At 41.7% G+C, this 25401-nt stretch overlaps 2 protein-coding genes across 2 annotated transcripts in view; one reads left to right on the forward strand and one right to left on the reverse strand.

Moving 5' to 3' along the window:
• Window positions 1-338: 338 nt before the first annotated feature.
• Window positions 339-22656, reverse strand: kdm1b (lysine demethylase 1B). The gene is made up of 21 exons (XM_083982753.1): window positions 22504-22656; window positions 22137-22279; window positions 20754-20875; window positions 20570-20659; window positions 19693-19804; window positions 19493-19606; window positions 18480-18518; window positions 17435-17627; window positions 16167-16351; window positions 14198-14368; window positions 13637-13711; window positions 13403-13537; window positions 12151-12322; window positions 11937-12064; window positions 10860-10991; window positions 9661-9735; window positions 8474-8590; window positions 7694-7819; window positions 3061-3183; window positions 2159-2311; window positions 339-895 (listed from the first exon to the last, which is right to left on the reverse strand). Exons 1-21 carry the CDS (start codon window positions 22517-22519, stop codon window positions 812-814), a joined length of 2505 nt encoding a protein of 834 aa, XP_083838879.1. The 5' UTR covers window positions 22520-22656; the 3' UTR covers window positions 339-811.
• Window positions 22657-22771: 115 nt separating this feature from the next.
• cfap69 (cilia and flagella associated protein 69) overlaps window positions 22772-25401 on the forward strand; it is a gene marked incomplete at its 3' end in the record, with an annotated part of 35852 nt that continues 33222 nt past the window's right edge. Inside the window, exons 1-6 of the mRNA XM_083982338.1 lie at window positions 22772-22809; window positions 22979-23145; window positions 24176-24238; window positions 24336-24401; window positions 24728-24837; window positions 24980-25056. Coding sequence (XP_083838464.1) covers window positions 23065-23145; window positions 24176-24238; window positions 24336-24401; window positions 24728-24837; window positions 24980-25056 — 397 coding nt within the window. The 5' untranslated portion in view covers window positions 22772-22809; window positions 22979-23064. The remainder of the gene's footprint in view (window positions 22810-22978; window positions 23146-24175; window positions 24239-24335; window positions 24402-24727; window positions 24838-24979; window positions 25057-25401) is intronic.

The raw sequence follows: 25401 nt of genomic DNA on the forward strand, positions 1-25401 counted from the left end.
TCAAATACACAATCCAACAACTCCACAACGCTCTGGTGGACAAGTTGTGACCTGCACATTCACCACGCTATGAGATAATAACACAACGTTACCAGACAGAGTTGTTTTAGAGGGAAATACAGAGACCGCTTGATGAAAAACTGTCCCTGAAGGCAACGTGCATCAGTGGGTTTTGCATGAATTTACCTCGCGGCTCACGGCTCTGCTCCGCCGTTCTAAAAATAGCTTGCACCGACAATTAAAGGTAACGAACCTACTGCTATGACTATAGGGATTATGGCAATGGACCAGTTTGACAAAATGTTGAACTATCCCTTTAAATATCCTCATTAATTATGATTTAATCTCTTTGAACTTGATCCCTGGAGATTCATGAATTCATTCATCTTATTGTTTCACTCATGATCAGAGTTGAGCAACGCTTCCTGGAGACTTCGGACCGTTTTATAACAGAAGTGCTAACAACTGAAACTCATATAATAACATCATCATCATCATCGTCGTCGTCGTCGTCCCGATCTCCAGCAGCAGCAGAGCGGAGCTGTTTAGGGTTCATTCATTCTTCACTGTTAAGTTTCTTTTTGCAGCTGATTGTTGATATAAATAAAACACACTTTAACTTCCTGTGTGTGTGTGTGTTAAACACAGTTTGATGAGGCGTCACGCTGAGTGGAGTAACCGTAACTAGTCAGTGAGTCGGTCAGAGTGATACCGGTCCGTGGGTCGGTGCTGGTGTGGTTCGGTTCGGTTCAGTTCGGTTCAGTTCAGTTCAGTTCAGTTCAGTTCGGTTCAGTTCTCCAGGACCGACTCGCTACATGGCGGCCATCTTGCTGGCCTCTCGGACCCCGCTGAGGTAGGCGCCTGTCACCGTCTGAGGGAAGTGTCTGTTGGTCGCCTGGTAACAGACAACAGACCATCATGAGCACAACAGGAAACACATTAATTTATCATTTGTAACATTAAAAACACAGCTTTTCATTTAGATGGTTTGGCTCCAAGGCTCTGTACAGAACTTCACTCTGAATGAACGAACAAACAGACAAACATTTTTAAAAGATAATATAACAGACAGAAACTGGTTCTATCAATACCAGGTGTTATTTTGTACAAATGTGGAACGACTTCACTATAATTTGACTCTGAGCAGAAGTTGTGTTTTGTTACTTTTGATCCATCAGTCTGGATGAAAGTAACGCATCAGCGGTATAAACTTGAATTGTTTGTATTATTCTTGTTTTTATTAAAAATGTCTGACAATGTCCTTATTATTATGTGATTGCAAACATATTATGACCTTTATCTTATTAAAAATGTATCAATGATGCACATTTGTTTAGTTTTTTTAGACCTTTGTAGATCGGCTCATCAACGCTGCATTTCTTTAAACTCCTGCTCTGAATCATACTGTGATTTACAGTTAAATATAATTTATTCACATTTATTCAATTTTTTACTACACTGACCTCTCCACTAGCTGAGAGTCAAACTTTACCAGAACACTGAACATCTCATCATCACGTTCTAAATCTCAGTTTTATTAGTTGTGCAGCACTTTGTAACATTTGTTTTGAAAGGTGTTATATACAGGGTTCCTACAGCTTAAGCCAAGTTAAATTTAAGACTTTTTAAGACTTTTTTAAAGCCACTTGAAATTAAATTTAAGACTGACTTCATAATAAACACAAATGCAGAAAAAGAAAAGAAAAACCCCACATCAATTACATAGGGTTAGGGACAATTTTACCCACTTTCCTATGTGATCCAAGGTAAAGTGACTGCTACATGAACATTGGATTGTGTCTCTTTCCAGCTGTCCTTTCAAAATAAATGCATAAAAAGTCCGAAAAAAAAAAAAAACACTGACTCAGGAGCTGGTGGCGGTGAGAAATTTAGCGTTGACGGCCGCCACTAAAACTTCTCTATGTCAGAATGTTACCAACTATTTTGAGATTTGAGACTAATTACAACCATAAAATACCACTTACCATGTGTTAACATTTTTAAGACTTTTGAAAAATTAATTTAAGACATTTTAATGCCAATTAAGGCCTTGTTTTTAGATTAATGAATTAAATGCCTTTTAAGACTTTTTAAGGATCCCTTAGAACCCTGTATATAAATAGAGTTTATTATTATCATCATCGGTCTCTGTCGTTACCTCCCCGGCGAAGAACAGCTTCCCCTGAACGTCCTCGGCCAGGATGTCGTAGGCCTCGCCGCTGCCGCCCGTCTTCACGAAGCTGTAGGACATCTGGGACCAGGCGTCTCTGCTCCAACGAGTCACGAAGAAGTTCACCGGCTCAGGGACGTCCTGTCAGCGATCAGATAATCAATCAATCAATCACCGATAATTCACCAATCAATCTATCACTGTTAAAGGATAATTTCCGTTTTTTACAACCTGGACCTTATTTCTAGCATAAAATACAATCATTTTACTCACCCAGAAACTTTGGTGTCATTTGGAGTTGTTTTGACAAAATTAGCCCCAGTGGAGCGGCGCGTATATCCGTATAATGCGAGAGCACGGGGCACCCAATGCAGCCTCTAAATAACACATTATCCGCCGCAAAACTCGTTAATTTCGCCAATATTTTGTTATGATACACTAGTGATATTCCCCTCCGAGCCCGTGGTGGCATGTTATCAACATGCTGCGCCTGTAGGTTGACCTACTGACCTCTGACCTGGATGATGTCATCTCCGACCGCTGCCCGGCTCAGTTAGTAGTCAACCTACAGGCGCAGCATGTTGTTAACATGCCACCACGGGCTCGGAGGGGAATATCACTAGTGTATCATAACAAAATATTGGCGAAATGAACGAGTTTTGCGGCGGATAATGTGATATTTAGAGGCTGCATTGCGTGTCCCGTGTTCTCGCATTATACGGATATACGCGCCGCTCCACTGGGGCTAATTTCGTCAAAACAACTCCAAATGACACCAAAGTTTCTGGGTGAGTAAAATGATTGTATTTTATGCTAGAAATAAGGTCCAGGTTGTAAAAAACGGAAATTATCCTTTAACTTGTATTTGTGTGTGTGTGTGTGATCGTCACCTGCTCCTTGAACAGCTCCCTGAGGACCTTCATGCACTCGTCCACCACCTCCTTGTCCTCCATGTCCCTGACCACAGGGACGGCGTCTCCAGTGACGACGGACATGAGGACGGCCTGTTTCCCCTGACGACACATGGACACGTCAACACATCACATCTATATATTTATTTAGGTAGACACAGATGATTTTATATATCTTTATATCTCTTTAACCATGATTTGTCTAGATCAGCGGTCTCAAACTTGTTTTAGTTCCGGGGCCACAAACAGCACAAGTTGATCCCAAGTAAAATGATTAATAGTGATGTTCAGGGACAGTCAGGACAGTCTGAGGACAGACAGCTCTGAGGTTGAAGTTTATATTAATGCACCATGACACTGTGGCAGGTCTCTGTACTAGGGATGTGAATCTTTGGGTGGCTCACGATTCGATTCGATTCCGACTTTAAGGGTCACGATTCGATTCAAAATCGATTTTCGATTCAACCGATTCTTGATTTTCTTTTTGCGATTTTTAGTTTGCTTTATTAACACCAGACCATGTGAAAAAGTTGAATGATGATGATGTCTACAGACTATTATATCAGAAGCCATATTTCCCCCCAAAAAATGCACATCACATGTTTCAGATTTATTCAGCAGCAATATATTCGAACCATTTTAAAGTAAACTGCTACATGAAGCTGATTTTATAGGCTACTCTCTTTTCAAAAGCCTGGACTGAAGGATGTGAATATTTGGGTGTCTCTTCGATTCAAAATCAGTTCTCATGCACATGCACATGTAACATCACCTGTAACAAGGGCTGCTAAAAAAAAAAGAAAAGAAAAAAAGACGGCACTCTGCTCTCACGCCAGCTGACCTGCAGCCTGTCTGACTCTGCAGCGCCACAGAGGAGCTGTCAGAGCTGCTGCTGCTGCTGCTGGTCCTCTCTCTTCAGCCTGCTGTTTGGCTGCACTTTGTATGAGTTTAAAAAAGTGAAGATCTAACGTCACCTGAGCACCGATCAGCTGATCCAGAGCGCAGTGGATGTGGCTGCTCACACCGTGTCCTAACTGGATGCGACGCGAGCGAGCGTCCGACAATCGCGTCACATCTGACGCTCTCTGTCCACACTGAATCCGTGCGTCTGTTGGACTGGAAGCACATCAGCTGTGCGCTCGCCCGCTCGACAGACTGGAGACGTAACTACCCGGTTAAAAGATGGGTGAATTGTGCCTTTTAAACAGAAAACAAGTTTCTTGAAATATAGAGCCAACAGCAAGTTGTCTCTATAGTGTAGGAACACGAGTTGTAAAAAACATAATGCAGGGTTTTCTGTAACATTATAAGACGGCGCACCGCCCCCCGCCCAAGATGAATGAAGAGGCTATTAATTAAAAAAAAAAAAAGTCCGCTAGTCTCCTTGAAGCGGCTGTTATGTGTAGCACACACTGAGGTGAGCAGCAGCAGAGCGGCCGCACCGTGACCGCGGTCCGCTCCAGCTGCCTGGTGTCCCCATTACGCACCACGCGTCTTTTCAGTCACTTGTCCAAGTTCTCCTTTACTGTTTTTTTCGAGACAACTCTCTCTCTCTCTCTCTCTCTCTCTCTCTCTCTCTCTCTCTCTCTCTGCTGATGTGCACATCTGCAGCAACCCAAACAAATGCACATGTTACTGTTGACTGGCTCTATTCCAGCCACGTCTCGTATTTCAATCGAGGAAAAGTTATTTCACAATTTATAGACACAACACCGACAAGCACTGAGAGCCGCATGTTGCAGTGACGTTATATAGGCTATAAAAAAAATCCGCAAATAATAAGCCGACGAAAAGGTGCAACTTGCCACTTAACTTCTTGTCGATGTATTATTTGCGGGGGCTTTCGGGGGATCTGCTGACGGTGGAGGATCTGGGACTGATTCACTGTGGACCACCACCAGTCTGATCAGGTCCATCACAGCACAGCAGCTGCAGCACTGCCCCGCTGTCACATTACTCTCGCATATCAGCGCAATCTGTTTACATTAAACCGACATCAGGAGAATAATGAGAATTATGATAAAAAAAAAATCGAATTTTGGCCCCTGGATCATGATTTTTTTTGGGCGCATTCTTGGTAAAAAAAATAAATAAATAAAATCCTCTAAAAAAAAGACAGTTGGGATGCAATGTGTCTCATAACAGTATACTGTGCGTCACGCTAGGGGTCGGTGGTGTTTTATTCTAGGGGTCGGTGGCGGCTGTGAGACAGCAGCGGCTCCACGGTGAGGGGGGGGGGGGCAGCTTCTGCTCACCTGACACTGTGCAGCTTCTTCATTAAATCCAAACAAACAGTCCGACACAGCGACGCGCTGCTCAGTCTCTGTAGCTCATCAGCCCGGAACTCGCCGTCATGGACAAGAAGCGACGGCGGCGTTTGGCCTCAGTGTCTCGGACTTCCAGAGCAGCTACAGCAGCGTTGTGACCTCAACCATGGTTGGTGAGAGCAGAAATGTTGTTGTAGGCCTGTGCATATTCTCATTTGTCCAGGTCATAGTATTTCAAAGGAGGTTAAATCGAAAGCAACTGGACTTATACTGAGTCTCCACACCAGATAGTTGGACCAGTCCCAGCCTGGTCAGATGCTACATGAACTGATGAAGCCTCTTGGATGAAGGTGAAACGTCTTCCTAGACAAATAACTAAGTCCAGTTGAACCTCCTTTGAAAAAAAAAAAAAAAGTTGTTGGCGGGCTGGTGAATTTTTTTTTGACACGAGTCAAAAAGAGCGTTAAATCGCGTATCTCGCGTTTGGTCGCGTGTCACAACTCGAGCGAAAAAAAAGCGTTCCTCGTGTTTGGCGGGAAGCCCCTTGCGGGTCTTCCCGCCAAACACGATGAAAAGGACGAAGACGCGAAGGTCCCGTCGCCCCAAAAGAATCGCGTGTAGCGTCGCAAAAAAAAAAAAAACGCGTATACCACGTCGCGCGCCTAATCGCGTCTCGCGCCTAATCGCGTCTTTGCGTTACGGCCTTTTACACCGCGGACGTAACGAATAAACGGTGACGGTGTGAACGAACAACATAGAACAGGACCAGACGTGGCGTTGTTTCCTCTTTTCACCTACAGCTCCACTCTCCCTTACTTACACAACTACTGTTATTGCTGAGGCCAGAGAATTGTGGGATTTGTAGTTTTTGACCAATCGCAGGTTGTGCTCTTCCCGGTTCACACATGTATTTTTTTTTTAGGGGCAAATGCGAGTGAAATGCTCGCCCATGGTGGGCATAAGAAAATTTAAGACCTGTCTATAAAATTATTTAAGACTTGAACACAATAATTCAACAAATTTAAGACATTTTAAGGCCTAAAATTTAGATTTTCAAATTTTAGACTTTTTAAGACCCCGTGGATACCCTGTTATTTCATATAAAAGTTTAAAGGGATAGTTCAACATTTTGGCAAATTGGCCCATTGCCATAATCGCTATAGTCATAGCAGTAGGTTCGTTACCTTTATTTGTCGGTGTAAGCTATTTTTAGAACGGAGGAGCGGAGCGGCAGGCTGTTCAGAGCTACACTATGGAGGCTAATGGAATTTCTTGGTTTCCCTCATCAAACTCATCAAATACAAAATCCCAAAACTCCAAAACGCTTTCGTGGACAAGTTGTGACCTGCACAATCACCACGCTATGAGATAATAATGGAACGTTACGAAACGGAGCCGTTTTCGAGGTAAATACAGAGTCTGCTTGCTGAAAAACTGTCCCTGAACGCAACGCGCATCAGCGGTTTTGCATGAATTTACCTCTAAAACAACTCTGTCTCGTAATGTTCTATTATTATTTCATAGCGTGGTGATTGTGCAGGTCACAACTTGTCCACGAAAGCGTTTTGGAGTTTTGGGATTTTGTATTTGATGAGTTTGATGAGGGAAACCAAGAAATTCCATTAGCCTCCATAGTGTAGCTCTGAACAGCCTGCCGCTCCGCTCCTCCGTTCTAAAAATAGCTTACACCGACAAATAAAGGTAACGAACCTACTGCTATGACTATAGGGATTATGGCAATGGGCCAATTTGCCAAAATGTTGAACTATCCCTTTAAGTGCATGCATATTTTATGATGCTGTGTATTTCAGGTGTAGGTTAATATACACACACCTCAGGAGGCCTGTCATTGATTGGTTAAAACAAGGTAATCAGTAGATGGGAATTAACGTCAGATTTAGTCACGGATCACCTTCAAACTCTCCTTATCATGATATTTGAATTAATTATACATCAACACCAGCATCTAAACCTATAAATAATGAAAACTATAAATTGTTCTCTTTGTTTTAGTCCAAAAAAGAACAGGTACAATATTAAGATGTTTACATTTCATGAACTATCCGTTCACAAAACACCATGAACAACCTGAAAATGTATAAAAAATTATGTGCAGTTGGTTTGGATCACTGCTTTTTATTGATTCTGTGTTCTTTCACAGTTTCTTTAGTGTGTAATTCATATGTCTGACTGCTGCAAACTTTTTAAAGGGATATTTCAACATTTTGGCAAATTGTCCCATCACCATAATCCCTATAGTTTTAGGCTGTTACTGTTGGACTGATTTATGTTTCTGTGTTTGTTTCTTCTTCACTCTGAGTGGCGAGGACAGGAGGGAATCGAACCTGCGGCTCCATGTCGTAGAAGACACTGAACAGGCCTCTCTTGTCCGGACTCGGTGGGATGTGGCCGAAGTAGTCCGCCCCCTGGATCTTACTGTCCCAGAACCTGTAGGGGAACTGGAGAGCGATCTGCACACACACACACACAGACACACATACAGACACACACACACACACACACACACACACACACACACACACACACACACAGACGTTACCACCTGAACCCTGAGCTCAGAGCGTCAGAGCGTTGTAGCGTCTAGAGCACTGGAAAAGAGAGTAACGACACCACCATTGACTCCCGTGGTAAGGCTTTTGCGCCCCGAGTGGCAGGATGTGGGTATTGCAAAAGCGCCCAGAAAACCCATTCACTCCAATGTATGTGTGTTGCCCACTTGCTTGTAAATTGATGAAAATGGCCGTGTTTTTGTTTTTAGGTGTCTTGGTCATATCAGATTATACTTATAATTTGTTTATTACAAAATGTAGATTGAAACATTAATGTAGACTACTGTGTTTTTTTTTACTCGCCTATGTGTTAATGTTTATCTGTAAAGGGTCCTCAATGATGCTATTAACGTGGGTGATCTATAAATGTCCTTAAATTATTGAAAATACCACACTAATGCTCATTCACCAACAATGCAGAGATGTCAGTTCTTGGGCGCTTTTGCAATACCCATATCCTGCCATCAGGAGGCGCTTCCATTGGATCAATGCGTGTCGTTACTCTCTTTTCCAGTGCTCCAGTAGCGTCGTAGCGAGTTGCTGAGCGTCCGTCACCTTCTCGATGATGCCGACGCCCAGACTGTGGACGGCCTTCAGCTTCCTGTCAGGGAGAGGGGGGGTGAACTGGATCTGGTTCTTCTGGAGCAGCGTCAGCGGCACCGTGACCAGGACCTGAGGTCAGAGGTCAGAGACAAGAGACAAGAAGAGGGTTGGTTGGTTTGTTTTCTCAGGGTTTATACAGGAATCTTGAAGTTAATTTTAATACCTTTTTAAGACTTTTTCAAGACCTTCTCAATATTTTTTAATACCTCACCACAACTTCAAGCTGTAACCATTTACATCAGTGACACTTTTAATGTACTAACAGGTTTAGTTTGTGATAAAGACTATAGACCACTAGATACAACAGAATTCAAAATAGGCTGGGATAATAAATCAAAGACAAATTTTATCAAAAAACAAAACAAAAAAAAATCGTCTGATAGATGAGTTATTACACTAATGTTAAGACCCACAGTGGACTCAAATTCAACTTTCTTTTCTGAACACCTTTAATGACTTGATTTATTATAAAATAATGTAAATAATGTATAGAACAAAATTAAAGTTACTTCCTGTCTGTGTACAAAGGTTTTTCTCAACACATTAATCCAGATATGATTTGCAAGATGTTTGTAAATTTGTTTTACAAGAAGCTAGAAAAGAGACAAAGAGGAGACGAACTACATCTGTTGTTGGAGTTAAACTATGGAACGACACTAACATGGATTTACACATGTGTGATTCATAAAAAAAAAATGGTATGTAGGGCAGTTGTTAATGATTTAATGTGTCCCCCCCCCCCCCCCCCCTTTTTTTTTTTTTACTTTTCTCTTTTATTTAATGATTTCTTTTCTTCTCCTATATATAATAACTGTTTAATTTGTTGGTTGTTGCTTTTTTCCGGTTTAGTTTTACTTTTTATGTTTGTTTGTTTTTCCAGTCTTGTAATAATGCTGAAGGGAAGCTTCATTTGCTTCATTTGCTCAACGTAGGACCGGTATAAATATGAGTATTAGCGCCTTGTTGACCGTGTCTGTAGTGTTGAATGTTGTTGTAATAGTGATGACTGACCGAACAGAGACTGAACTAACTGATTATTAGACTTTAGTGGATAAAGGTCAAAGGTCAGAGGTGGTATTAACGACCACCAGGAGGCGACAACATCTGTAACAACATGAACATCTGTCCCGATGTCTGACCTTCTGCGCCGTCCACTGGGCGCCGCTGGACGACGTCACTCTGACCACGTCTCCTGAGTAGTCGATGGCCTGAACCTGGAGTCGACAGAACAAAACCATAAACCTCATGTTTCACAACTTATAAATGAACTTATTGTACAGATTATAATGACAAGGAAGCTTGATAGCTAATTTATGAACAGGGAGTAAATGACTTTTACTTCTTCCCACTTCTCTTCAGATATGGAAAAAAAAAAAAAAAAATCAATTATTTTCATTTTTTCATGTGTTGTCTTTGTAAAGTATTTATTTGTTATGTCTGTCCATTACTGTATTATTTCTATTTCTTTGTCCGAAATAAACTGAAACTAACGGTAACACTTTATAATAAGTACACACTATTAAAGCAGAAGTAAGCGATCCGGTCGTTTTGGCTAATGCTGTGTTCCAGGCAGGCTTTTGAAACCATAAATTACAGCTTCAAGTCACAACTTACGACTTTGTAGCGTTCCAGGCAACCCACTCGTGTTTTTCCGACCTGTTTTACCTGTGAAAGTCACTATAACGGCCACTCGTAACTTCCGACCCGTGAACTTGTACCAGATCGAACTGGTACGACTTCACAGGTCAGAAAAACACAAGTTACGAGTTGCCTTGAACGCACCATAACGTCTTGTCAGCCGATGGAGTTAGCAGCCCCCGCCCTCGTCATGGATCTATTGGTCCTCGTCCCTACGTCACCACATTCAGGTGCATCACTTGGCTGCACACACATCCCTTCATGCCGTTCTCTCTCCTCATTGGATAAAACTTGTAGGATACGAGAAATGTTTTCTCCTCGGCTCAGAGCAGAGCAGAGTGACTGAGAGACCCGTGTTTCGGTCCAAACACTCTATGTAAGTGATTGCTGTCGGAAGATAGAACTATTTAAGACTTATATTAACACAAAAATATTGCTTACTTCTGCTTTAAGCATTAGTTAAGCATGAAATACTGAATTCTTCATTCATGGATACTCATTAGTATGTAGTTTATAAACGCAGTTAAAAATGTTTTGATAAGCACTAACTGTATTATAAACTACATACTAATGAGTATCCATGAATGAAGAATTCAGTATTTCATGCTTAACTAATGCTTAATAGTGTGTAGTTATTATAAAGTGTTACCTAACTAACTAACTAACAGGAGGTTTTTATTTCTAAAGGGTTAAAACGAACCGGACACTTGGTGCGGACGTCGAGGCCGTCGGCCAGGCGCTGCAGCAGAGCGCCGTAGCCCTGAGTCAGCAGCGTGTGGTCTCCTGAGAACTGGGCAAAGAACTCGTTATGGTCCCATGACCGAGCCGACACCTGGACACAAACACACAAACAATACACAAATAAAAACACTTTAATAACCCAAATAAACTGACCTGAACTCAAAGTGTTTATTAGACTTCCTGTTTGCATGAACCGTCCAATCAGAGTCAGTAGCTGCGTTCCCATTTCCCCTAGAAAGGTGTAAAACCTAAATATTGCAATTAAATGCTGCTAATGGAAACGAAAAACCTCTCAAATGTCGCTAAAACATTTTTACACCCTCATGAGATGTTTTTTTTTCCAGACATATCGATATAAAAGTCGTTATGGAAACACTTATTTCAGTTCAAGAACATCACAGCTGATTGAATATATCCTGGGTCATCATGAAGTTTTGTTTCCATAGTTCATCTGTGAAATCCTCGTTCACATCCTCTTTCGCCACAGCCACACATAATATAATATAACATAACATAACATAACATAACATAACATAACATAACACAACATTAGATAGATAGATAGATAGATAGATAGATAGATAGATAGATAGATAGATAGATAGATAGATAGATAGATAGATAGATAGATAGATAGATAGATATACTTAATTGATCCCAAGCTGGGAAATTACAGATATATAATATAATATAATATAATGTGATATAATATAATATAATGCAATATAATACAATACAATACAATATATAACATATACACAAGGGCTTTGCCTTTGAGCTATCAAGTGCTTTGTCTTCTGTTAAAAACAATAACAGCAGCAGAGTGAAGTTTCGCGGGCCGAGAATTATGGGATATCGCGAGACTAGACTTCACCAGAGTTATGGCTCATTTGCTAAAACAACGTTCAATGCAAACAGCAACTGGACTTTTTCTAGATTTCAGAAATATCACTTGTTTTCAGTGAAACCGTGTGATGGACAGGCAGCTACAGCAGCGTGACCTGACGTGACCTTTGACCCGGCGCGACCTGCTCACCTGGTCCAGGGCGCTGCCACAGGCGTACTCCAGGTTACTGAGGTGGAACTGAAGAACTTTCTCCTCCAACTCACTGAACTGGATCCCCGACTCCTGCAGGAAGTTCTTCTTCACCTCCTGGACCTTTTCTGTTCACACACAAACAAATCAACTCTATAACCTCTATAACACACACTGAGGCCTGGTTAAACGGTGAAACCAGCTGAGCCGTCACCTCCCAGCGGCGTGTCCTGGCTCTGGGACTTGTCCTTCCTCCACTCCGACACCACGTCCAGGATGGCGTTGAAGTGGAAGTCCATGCGCTTGTCGATGGCCGGGTCGGTGACCTGCCCCCCCTCCTGGAAGAGGTCGCAGCGCTCCCCCAGCTTGTGCATCTTGATGCCCATCTGCAGCACACACACAAGATAAGAGAGTTTAGTTTAGTTGAGTTTAGTTTATTTGGGTCTTGACATGTATCCTCATTGTACAATAGAAATTACATCTCAACATAAAAACAGCAGCGAGACGAGGTCTGGAAATAAAGTAACAAATCAGAAAAAACGCAAATCAAAGTAAATAATAAGTAAATGAAGAAAGTGAACAATAGACATTTAGACTGAAGCTTTGCCTACCCTAAATCAGGTTAAACTATGTAATCTACAAGTTCCTTTTATCAGCAAATAGACAGAGCCACCAGATTGTTCCATAGATTGACGCCCATTACCGTCATACATCTCAGTTTAGTGTTGGTTCTGACTTTTGTCTTTCTAAATAAGTTGTAATGGTTTTGTCTTTTATTGAACATTTCCTGAAGACAGTCAGGCAGCATGTTGTTGTTAGTTTAGAAGATAAGTCGTCCAGTTCTTCATATGTATTAATAAACAACTGAAGGCAGCGCTGATGGAATCTGCTTCAGTCACGTGTTTAGACTCAACACAGACAAAAAGCAGCAAGGGCACGTCCTGTCCCTCGGTGGGGGAGACTCTGAGACATGAGACTCTGAGACTCTGAGACTCTGATACCCCTTTCCCTCTGGCCAAAAACCAATCGGCTTTTGGTGGCAGTGGGAAAGGCGCACCGAGCCACGTCGACCAAACGACTCGGCAAGCGACGTGGGTTAAAATCACCTTTAATCGGTTCGGCTCCGATCGGCTTGCAGTGCGCGTCTCATATCACGTACCAAAACAAAGCTCTGCTCTCATTCGAGACTGGGATCAAAAACGATTGAAAAAAAAAAAGAAGCGACAGTCTGTTTAACTGACGTGTTGTTCACAAGGACCGCGGAGGACAGCCAGTCTGCCGCGGCCGTATGACGGACGTCCGCGGTCCTGGTGCTCCGCAGGTCGGCCAGACGCCTCGTCTGCCTCGGCCGAGGACGGGTCGACCCGCGTTTAAAAAACCTGCGTCGACCCGCTAATTTTAGTGGGAAAACGGCTTGAGACGTGAGACTCTGAGACACTGAGACTCTAAGACGCTGAGACTCTGACCTGCTGACACATCAGGGCGATGGGGTTGTTCACGCAGCCGTTGACGATCTGCGCTCCACGACCCACGGTGACGCCCAGAGACGAGTCGTCCCACACCCGACCTCCGATCCTGTCCCGGGCCTCCAGCACCAGCACCTGGACGCCAGAGGGACAGAGGGACAGTGAGACCAGGGTCCAGACCAGAGACCAGAGACCAGAGACCGGTTCACCAGGATCAGTGTAGTGAGTTTTTACCTGCGTGCCGAAGTTGTGCAGCTGTCGAGCAGCAGCGAGTCCTGAAGCTCCGGCTCCGATCACGATCACGTTCTTCTGTAAACATCAACAACATGACGGAGGAACTGTGAACATCAGGCAGCTGGAGGAGGATGACAGGGTTCCTACATATTTGAAATTTCCAAATTCCATACTTTTTCCAGACTTCTCGGTAAAAAAATTCAAATAATTTGTGATTTTTGAGTAAATAGTTGTGCATTATATAATAAAAGTCATGCAATTAATCATTTGTTTTCATTATTCTGAATGTGTATGCCATTATGTATGTCCAGGAGATTGTAGCTATAGGTACAATAGCGCATACAAAAATAATTAACCCAGATAACTTCAGATAAAACCAAACCCAGATATTTATCTATTAAGATAAATATATTTCCATACAATAATTTCCATTTTCCATACTTTTCCAGACCTGGGAATGTATCAAATCAAATTCCATACTTTTCCATACTTTCCATACTTGTGTAGGAACCCTGCAGGATGAAGATGATGAAGGTGATGAAGATGAAGGTGAGGACTCACAGAGCGGTTTCTGTCGGGGAGGAGCGGCTGAGTGACGGACAGGACGCCCGTGTTGATCAGACCCTTCCTGGTCATGAAGTTGAGGACGCGGTCCATCTCCTGAACGCAGCGCACACGCACCAACCCTCGCACGATGATGTGGAGCGCACACTTCTGAGACGTCAGGATCTCCTGCAGGACACACACTCTGCACTTTAATGACATCATCACTGTGTTTTAACCCTGAACTCTCCAGGTCTGGTGTCTCCTCCTCTGTGTCTCTAACCCTCCTCTGCTCCATGTGCATTTGTTTCCAACAACGAAGCCAGTGAGAAATCAATCCATGGAGCGGTGGATAAGGTTATTTATCATCTACCACGTTACCATGTGTACCAGAAATACACAAATATGTTTGTTTTGAGACTGAATAACGTTTTTTAGTCGATGTACGTTAAAATTAGGGCCAATGACGTGAATTTTTGGAAATATTGTAGAGAAATGTCTGGAAAAAAGTGGTCCAATTTCTCCAGAAACATTTAAACATTTTTAGAAAAGTGGTACAAATTTATCAAAAGAAAAAAGCTCTGAGTTATAAAGACTCATGGTTTGGTCTGAGAGGAGACAGAGATGAAGTCTCTCTAACCCTCCTCTCCTCCATGTGCATTTGTTACCAACGAAGCCGGTGAGAAATCAATCCATGGAGCGGTGGATAAGGTTATTTATCATCTACCATGTTACCATGTGTATATCTGTGTAGTCTTATCTGTCACCAACAAGAGATTACGGGTTACGGGGCGCGTTACGTTTGTGTGGCGGTGCCGCAGAGACGAGAGCTGGGACACCAGAAGCCACTGAGTTAGTATCTGAGTTACTACATTGTAAAAGTAACTAATTACCAGGAAAAGTGTTATAAAATGCCAAGTTACTTGGTCTCGACCCCCCCCCAACCTCCAGTTTATCAGGAACTAACCAACTCACTCAGTATCCCTCCACAATGCGCTGTATCACTCTGCAGTGTGTGGAGTCTTTTTTCCAACCAGTTGATGAACTGAAACTAATGTGTGTCTATAACGTCCTACACTTTATCAGGTGTGTTGTTTTAGAGGTAAATGCAGAGACTGCTTGATGGAAAACTGTCCCTGAAGGCAGCGCACATCAGTGGTTTTGCATGAATTTACCTCTAAAACAACTCTGTCTGGTAACGTTGTGTTATTATCTCATAGCGTGGTGAATGTGCAGGTCACAACTTGTCCACCAGAGCGTTGTGGAGTTGTTGGATTGTGTATTTGATGAGTTTGATGAGGGAAACCAAGAAATCCCATAATGAGCCTCCGTAGCGTAGCTCTGAGCAGCTCACGGCTCTGCTCCGCCGTTCTAAAAATAGCTTGCACCGACAATTAAAGGTAACAAACCTACTGCTGACTACTGACTATAGGGATTATGGCAATGGGCCAATTTGACAAAAATGTTGAACTCTTTCACAGGTTTTTGGTGTGTAATTCATATATTTGACTGCTGCAAACTTCTTAAAGGGATATTTCAACATTTTGGCAAATTCTCCCATCACCATAATCCCTATAGTTTTAGGAGTAGGTTCATTACCTGTAATTGTCAGTGCAAGCTGTTTTTAGATCCGGGGGGAAGAGACGTGAGCTCTGCATGGCACACGGTATTTCCGGGCTTTCCCTCATCAAACTCATCAAATACACAATCCAACAACTCCAAAACGCTCTGGTGGACAAGTTGTGACCTGCACATTCACCACGCTATGAGATAATAACACAACGTTACCAGACAGAGTTGTTTTAGAGGGAAATACAGAGACTGCTTGATGAAAAATTGTTCCTGAATGCAACGCACATCAGCGGTTTTGCACCGACAATTAAAGGTAACGAACCTACTGCTGACTACTGACTATAGGGATTATGGCAATGGGCCAATTTGACAAAAATGTTGAACTATCCCTTTAAGGTAGAAATCCTGAGTCTACCTTGCAGTTCTTGTGCCAGGAGGCCAGGATGAGGTTCCTCAGGGCCAGGTACATGGTGGGGTCTCTGGAGAACTCTGGGAACTCGTAGAGCTCGTCCAGCTCCATCATGTCGGGCCGGACACACAGAGCCTTGCCACACTCGTTGGGCTGGTAGAAGGGCTGGAAGTAGGGACACAGGCCTGGGACTGACCGGGGAGAGGGACAGAGAGACGCCATGTTAGAATGAATGAACTACAACTAGGACCAAACTCAGTAAAAATAATAAACACATATGTAAAAACAAGAGGTTTATCTCATGCAGGGGAATTTCTTTCTTTCTTTCTTTCTTTCTTTCTTTCTTTCTTTCTTTCTTTCTTTCTTTCTCTCTGTCTTTTTCTTTCGGTCTTTCTACACCCTTTCTCTGTCTTTTTACTCCTTTCTTTCTTTCTTTCTTTCTTTCTTTCTTTCTTTCTTTCTTTCTTTCTTTCTAACCCTATCTATCTCCATCTATCTACCTCTTTCTACATATATATCCCCCTCTTTCTTTCTTTCTCTGTCTTTTTCTTTCAGTCTTTCTACACCCTTTCTCTGTCTTTTTACTCCTTTCTTTCTTTCTACCCCTCTCTATCTCCATCTATCTACCTATCTATCCCCCTTTTTCTTTCTTTCTTTCTACGTCTTTTTACTGCTTTCTTTCTTTCTTTCTTTCTTTTTTTTACCCCTCTCTCTGTCTTTTTCTTTCTTCACCCTTTCTCTGTCTTTTTACTTGTTTCTTTCATTCTACTCCTCTCTGTCTTTTTCTTTCTTTCTTTCTACCTACCGCCTTTCTGTCTTTTTACTCCCTTCTTTCTTTCTTTCTTTCTACCCCTCTCTCTGTCTTTTTCTTTCTACAACCTTTCTCTGTCTTTTTACTCCTTTCTTTCTTTCTTTCTTTCTACCCCTCTCTCTGTCTTTTTCTTTCTTCCTTTCTTTCTACACCCTTTTTCTGTCTTTTTACTCCATTCTTTCATTAATTCTTTATTTCTACCCCTCTCTCTCTGTCTTTTTTCTTTCTTTCTTTCTACCCCCTTTCTCCGTCTTTTTGCTTCCTTCTTCAGCTGCTTTCAGCATTCACATGCATTTCCTTCAGAAAACGCTATCTTTTTCTAGTTTTAACTGTTATCCTCGTTTTTCTCTGTAAAGCACTTTGTACTTTCGTTAGATAAATGCTCTATAAATAAAGTGTATTATTATTATTATGAGTCATCATCTGTCCAGCTGTGTGGTGACAGCGGTCGGCGGTCTCTTACTCTGAGGCGTCACGGCTCGGCAGTGATCTCCTCTCAGCTCCGACAGAGACACGGTGCTGAGCGACCCCGACGGACTCATGCCCACGCAGTCGGGGTAGTAGGTGGTGAGGAAGGGACCCGCCGGACTGTCTTTGAACAGCGGCGGTAGAATCAGCATCGAATGCCACCAGCTGTCCGTCACCTCGGCAACGCGCTGTGAGGACGAGGGACAAACAGGAAGTGAGTTACTGTTACTACTGATACTGTGGATCATCAAGACATAAAACAGTTTATTCATCCCACACATGGGAAATGTGGTTGTTACAGTAGCGCTGTGGTATACAGAGTAAAAAAGTAGAACAATATGGAATATAAAACGATATAAAACAAACATATAAAAACAAAGAGAGAGACATTCTGTAGAGTTATGGCCAAATTGTTTCTATTATATATTCAGTTATTTACGAGTACGACTATATACGCAGTGTTGGTAGGTGTATGGAAGAAAGACTTGGTATGATTTTAGATGTATTGTACATTTTATTGTATTGTTATGTAATTTTTATGTCTTTTTTCTTACCTTCTTTCTTCTACTAAAAGCCGGTTGGAAACTATCATTAGCTATGATCTCTGTATGCAGAACATCATTCACATTGACGTGTTTGTAACGAGTGGAAGTGTTACTATGTTAACCTGCATTGTCCCTATCAAATAAACTAAATTAATTATAGAAACTATTGCACAGATTGGGAGGGGGGGGGTATGGGAGTAAGGTGTGTAGTTTTTACACAAAAACAGAAGTGTTGGACATAAATAAATAAATAAATAGATGAATAAATAAATAACAACAGTGTAAATACAGCCTAAATATTGGAATGAGAAAACTGAAGATGTGTAAATTGTGCAAAGTGCAGGATGATCAGAGTCCAGAGAGCAGGTTATTACAGAGTCAGACTGGTGGTGTACAGTCTGACGGCAGATGGAATACATGACCTGCAGAAGCCAAACATCTGATTGATTGATTGATTGATTCATCGATTGATTGATTGATCAGCTGGTCACTCACCAGGTCTTCGGGCTGGGAGCACTGGTCTGGACCTTCAGTCTGTGGAACGTCAGAAAACATCATCACGTTCTGTGTTTCAAGACCAAAGTATCATTCACAACTCTCTATCTTGGAAAATACACCGGATGGATTGAGTGAAACTGATATTTATCATCTGAGCGTCTAAGTTAAAAAAGCCATCACAAAATACTGGCTTCAGAAAAATGTCCCCACTCCCCACTACAGATTCTTTTGTTAATATTGTAAAACAGTTGCATGTCCTAAAGCAAATAACTTATTCAATCTGACTCCAAGAAGATCTGGGTGAAAACGACAGCAGAGATGAATGAGACTGTTTATGAAGTGTTGTGTTATGTATTTGTCTTTTGTTTTGCCTTTTCAGTCAGTCAAAGCAGAAGTAAGCGATCCGGTCGTTTTGGCTAATGCTGCGTTCCAGGCAGGATTTTGAAATCGTAAATTATAGCTTCAAGTCACAACTTACGACTTTGTAGCGTTCCAGGCAACCCACTCGTGTTTTTCCGACCTGTTGTACCTGTGAAAGTCACTATAACGGCCACTCGTAACTTCTGACCCGTGAACTCGTACCAGATCACACTGGTACAACTTCACAGGTCGGAAAAACAGGAGTAACGAGTTCCCTTGAACGCACCATAACAGTCCTCGTCCCGACGTCACCACATTCACGGCGTCCCTTGGCTGCACACACAGCCCTGCATGCCGTTCTCTCTCCTCATTGGATAAAAACTGTAGGATACGATAAATGTTTTCTCCTCGGCTCAGAGCAGAGCAGAGTGACTGACAGACCCGTGATTCAGACCAAACACTCTATGTAAGTGATTGCTGTCGGAAGATATAACTATTTAAGACTTATATTAACACAAATATATCACTTACTTCTGCTTTAAAGAGATTAAAAAAAGAAAAAGAATAACATCATCATCACATTAAAAACTTTAGTCAGTCAGTGAGTGAGTGAGTGGGCGGAGTCAGTGTTTCTCCACTTCCTGTTTGACCTTGATGTTGTTGAACTTCATCCCGCAGCGATACGTGGCAGCCAGAGCCGCCGTCAGCTGGATCTCCTTGGTCAGCTGGCGCCACTTCCTGCAGTCTGGTCTGGTGCACTGAACCTGGGAGGAACAAGGTCGCACGCATTAACTTTACCATGTTAATGACATGGAGAAGCAGGAGAACCAGGAAAACCAGGAAAACGTACCCAGAAGGGCAGCTGCTGGTCGGCCATGAAGGCCTTCAGACTGGGCTCACTCTTCCCGTTACTGGTCCAGACCTTCTTCCAGGAGGCGAAGGTCTCGTATCCGTCTTTGTGACTGGAAATAATAATAAAAATCAAACAAAAAAAGTCTGTAACAGTCAAATGTATCTGGATAAACAGAGTGAGCAGAAAGAGACCCCCCCCCCTCCTGTAGGTGAACATAAACACTAACAATTGTGTTTATCTAATCATAGAAAATGCAAATTTAACCATCTTTAGATATAAAATACATCACCCGTGTGCAATAATACAACTATACCTCATTTTAAAATTATGTTTAGGTCGCTCCTTTTGCACTAGTACTGTTTTATGCTCTATTTTAATCTAGTTTTTATCTTATTATATAGATATAGATATAGATATTCTTTCATTTTTTCTTGTAATTTCTTAATTCTTTTGTCTTGCTTTTAATTGTATGTTTAATGTGATACAATTTTTAATATTCTGGGTTTTATTTTAATTTAAAAAAAAATTGTTTGTTTTTATGCAGTTTTTTTTGTTTCCATTTCTCACTGTTTAATGTTTTGTCTTTATGTAAAGCACATTGAGTTGCCCCTTGGTATGAAATGTGCTATATTGATAAAGAAGCCTTTCCTTGCCTTTTAGCCATGTAGGATATATTTTATGATATATTTCTGTCCAATTCTTACGCATTGTTCCAAATTTGTATTTTACCTCCTTTGTATAATTGTATTTCCTCTGCACATTTCCTTTTGGAGCAACCTGGCATAAGAATCAAATTTCTGAGATGTTAAACACTAAAACATCTGTTTAACTGGGTGTTTCTACAGATCTGATGGTGCGTTCACTGTCCCGTTACCTTCTGTAGTAGTGATCGAAACACTCGTTGCAGAAATGCTCTCCACAGGACAGGTGGTACCAGCGGGATGTGTAGCCATTTTTAGCGCACCTGTGAAAGAGACAGGTGAGTCCAGTTCAGTCAGTGAGTCAGTCGGTTTAAATCCTTGTTCCTGTCACAGCGTCAGACGATGGCGACTCGTTACCTTTCAGACGCGCTGGCGAAGCAGACGGGGTACGTAGCAGAACATCCAGCCTTCTCACACTTCCTGTACTTCTTCTCTGACTGATCGTCCTCCTCCTCCGTGTCTGTCGCTTTCCTTTTGCTCTGAGGGAGGAGGAAGTGAAAACAACCACTGGAGTTAAAGCAGTACTAAAGAACTTTCAGTTTTGGTTGAGTTTGGCGGCGCCTGTGGACCAAAGCGGTAGTGTTTTGCCTGAAGGAAGACTCCATTTCCCATGAACACTAGCGTGAAGCCCTGTAAATATCCTGCATTAAAATTAACAAAAGACATCAAAACTAAGTTTCTGTTTCCAGTGGATCATTTCAAAGTGAAAACACAAACATAATCCATTGCTATAGTGCTGTTTTGCCTGTTCCCTCCTTGTTGTGACTCGCAAAAGTGAAAGTGAAGGAAGACTCCATTTCCCATGAACACTAGCGTGAGAGCAGGGTTCCTACCATGCTCCTCAAAGCTGCTTAGTGCCAGAGAAAGAGATACAGACCCCCTCAGGCCATGACAGAGGTGTCATTCAACTTGTTGTAAGTCGATGTATCATCACAAAAGTTATGAAAATATTTTATGAAGGTTGAAAAGTTCCTTAGTGTCGCTTTAAACTTAAACTTTAGTTACGTAAATCAAAGTTCAACAGCAGCACCGACGACCTGCTTACTGTAAAGACACAGTGTGACAGATACAGAGGGGTAAACATTACGCTCTGCCATCTTTTCTTAAAAAGTACTGTTAACATCAGGGTCAAATTATGATCATCGTTTCAATAGTTGAATATGAAGTCTTGATGCTGCAGTTCTATTATAAATGAATTGGTTTAAATACGTTTAAATGGTTCTATTTAGATAGATACTGTAGATAGATAGATAGATAGATAGATAGATAGATAGATAGATAGATAGATAGATAGATAGATAGATAGATAGATAGATAGATAGATAGAAAGAACAATAGATAGATAGGTCGGTAGATAGATAGATAGATAGATAGATAGATAGATAGATAGATAGATAGATAGATAGATAGATAGATAGATAGAATGACAGAACAATAGGTAGATAGATAGATAGATAGATAGATAGATAGTATGATAGAACGATAGATAGATAGAACGATAGATAGAACGATAGATAGATAGATAGATAGATAGATAGATAGATAGATAGATAGATAGAACAATAGATAGATAAATAGATAGATAGATAGATAGATAGATAGATAGATAGATAGATAGATAGATAGAACAATAGATAGATAGATAGATAGATAGTATCTAGTTCAACCTCTATATAACTAACCATGTGGTTGATGAAGGGTGAACACATAGTGAACCAGTAGTGCACACAGCAGCTGTACCTGTCCAGGTGGGGGGTTGTTGGTGCGCTTCACCCGGACGTTGATCTGCCTCCCGGAGGAGCGCAGGGTCTGTCCGTCCCCCGGTGACTCCCCGGAGCTCCTCTTCCTGGCTCTGCGGGCCCCGGAGGCGTTACCCGAGTAATCTACAGCGTTACGTTACAATACACAGAGGGAGAGAGAGAGAGGGAGAGAGCTCAGAAATAAACCGAGGCCGCTCATACACAACAACAGTGTGTGTATTGTGTGTGTTGAACTAAGCAGCCAAACACCGACATGTTTTACTCAGGTGGGTTCAGTCAGAAACATGTACGAGCCTTTTAAACAGAGCCACGTTAGCATGTAGCATGTTAGCTGCGCTCACACTGACCTGAGTCTGACAGCATGGCGGCGTCAACACCCAACAAAACACCCGGGAGTTATGTATCACTGCCCGGTACCGAGAGTCACCGACACGGGTTTTTATTAAAGTGTTGAATCCGGGGTTCTGGTTTATTGTTGTGGGCGGAGGAGGAGGAGGCAGGAGGAGGCGCTGACTGTTGTTTTCTGAACACCACTTCCTGTTCGCGAAGGGAAGTGGGCGTGTCTGTCCCGCGCGGCTCTCCGTACTACACCGTCTCCATGGCAACAGGAGTACGCGGCGCTCGAACTCGGACAGAAGCCAACGGAAGAAACGGTTAAACGTTGTTTTCTATCACTTTTATGATTATCTACACTTTACAGACTAAAAACACAACACAGCGTCGTGTAAACGTTAACTTGACGTCTTTTTTAGTGAACAGTCGTCGTTTTTACGTGTTTAAATCGGTTTAAATTGAGCTCTGAGCTGTTTAGTTAACGAACAGAACCAGAACCAGAACCGTTGGAAGAAGAGCGGCGATGTGTGAGGAGAGAGGCTGAAGCAGAGGACCAGTTCTCCGGCTGAGGTCACATGGATTCAGCGGTGAACCGGAGGAAACCGGTGGTTCCCGGGATCAGAGCAGCCAACCGGAGCCAGCTGTCCGGACCGGAGGTAAACACACTTTATTAACTATATTATAACTTATATTTATATTTTAAAAACTATTAACTGACTGTGTCTCCTGTTTTAACGTTATTCCAGTTTAATTTTATCTTTCATTTTAGTGTCTTATGTTTGTCGAATCATTCTCTCTCTATAAATCTGTTTTATTACATTATATATTTATTTTTTAAATCTTTTTTGTCGATGTGGACCGTTTATTCTGTCTGCAATGAAGATAAAGATTGATTGATTATCAAATAAAATCAAACTGTAACGTTATTCGTGTAAAAACTGTAGCACAAACTGCTTTACAATCAAATCAAAGATAAAAAATAACGGAAGAAAAGAAGAAAAAACAATCAAACAAATAAAATTGAATACATTTAGGTAACATAAAATAGAATAAAATGAGGTAAGACTCAATAAATAAATAGATAATACAACACCAAACAGTAACTCTATAAAATATGATAAGATAAAAGCTAGGATGAAATAATCTCAATAGAACCTGTTTTTGTTTTTTTTAATATGTCTTAGCCTATATGTTCTGTGTAAATGTCATTTGGTGTTGGAAGACTGTACTGTATGCAGGTGAACTCGTTTTAACACCCACTCATTATCTTTATTTTATAATAAAGAGTAAATTAAGTAAAACTGAATAACCTTCACTGTGGTTTATACACCCTTTCATACATACACACACACACACACACACACACACACACACACACACACACACACACACACACACACACACACACACACACACACACACACACACAGGACTATACATGACTTAATAATTCAAGAAGTGTAAATACACTACAATTCAGTCTGTTGTTCAGTAGAAATGTTTTATGTCAGTTGAAAAAAAAAAAAACATGCTTTTTACAAATGTTTGTGCCAAAAAGTGGATGATTAAAAAAAAAAAGATAATTTTATATATTTAATCTCCAGATGTTATAATAATTTGATTTATTGCACATTTTAAGATGACCCACAGTAAATGTAAATGTATTTATCGTTGTTGGCTCATCAGCAGGTCAGTGCTAAAAGTCTGGAGCTCAGTAAAGTGATCCGGCTGCTGGAGGATCCTCTGACTGTGAGTGTTTCAGTCTGATGGGATGTGATGGTTGTGTGTTTGTGTGTTTGTCATCATCATACTGGACTCAACTGTGTTGTTCTTGTTGTTCCTGAAGGCGAACCTGAAGGAGAGACACCTGTTTGTCCTGAAGAAGCTGCTGAAGAGAAGCCATGTTGGATTTGTATCCTTTGTTTTCCACATAATGCTCTCTGACATATAGTTTGATATGTACACACACACGCACACACACACGCCTCCTTCCAAGAACTCAAACTGCAGCATCATCATTTCCCTGGTGCTGTGATGTTTCAACCTGAATCTCCCCAGGCTCCAATTTACCGGCTCGTCTCTGAGTCCGTCAGCGTTTCTCTGTTCAGAAATAACCTCAGTTATCACCTCCTCCTCCTGCTCCTCCTCCTCCTAATCCTCCTCCTCCTCTGGGAGTTTTCTCTGTGAACCAGCTCACACGCTTCATGTTGAAACCTCTTTAACTCTGTGATGTAAAAGCTGCTGAAGGAGCTGACGGCCATCTCCAAAATATTCAACATCTGTGCGGAGAAGGTGAAGGAGCATCCAGAGTACGTTCCCATCCTGACCGAGGCGCTGCAGATCTGTAGGTGAGGAACTGACTATGATGGGTGCTATATAAATAAAGTTTTACTTACTTTACTTACTTGAAACACACTTCAATCCCACGAGGAAACTAGTTGTTGCTGTGTTGTGAATCATCTCAGAGATGTTTTCTGTCTTCCTTCTCAGGCTTCCCTTCCTCAAGGAGAAAACATCCGATGAGGCGACGTACGCCCAGGACGCCATCGACTTCCTGTCTCACCTCGGTACGAACTCAGATCAGTTCTTAAAGGACTCAGTGGTTTTTAACAGAAGAACTGAGGAGTATCACGTGTATTTAAGGTTTTGTTTTACCTTTTATCAGCCACTAATTTCACTTCTTTTATTATTACTTTAAATTAATATTAGGACTTGAAAGTTAAAGGAAAAGGCTGAAATTCATAGGCAGAGATCATGTGACCTTCAGGGTTCCCACACATCCTGGAAAACATGGAAAACCTGGAAAATGGTTGCCCAATTTTTCAGTCATGGAACACATGGAAAATGAGAAAAAAAAAGTAAAATGTCCTGGAAAAGGTTGGAAAATTATTTATCAAATCTTGACATCAGCT

Source organism: Trachurus trachurus (genome assembly GCF_905171665.1).
Source record: "Trachurus trachurus genome assembly, chromosome: 11".
Taxonomy (NCBI): domain Eukaryota; kingdom Metazoa; phylum Chordata; class Actinopteri; order Carangiformes; family Carangidae; genus Trachurus; species Trachurus trachurus.

Excerpts from the sequence above, each read along its gene's own strand:
- kdm1b (XM_083982753.1), bottom strand. Across the intron at positions 20,660-20,753 it reads TTCGCCAGCGCGTCTGAAAG|GTGCGCTAAAAATGGCTACA; the intron begins GTAACGAGTCGC and ends TCTCTTTCACAG. Across the intron at positions 12,323-13,402 it reads TCGCCCTGATGTGTCAGCAG|ATGGGCATCAAGATGCACAA; the intron begins GTCAGAGTCTCA and ends TGTGTGCTGCAG.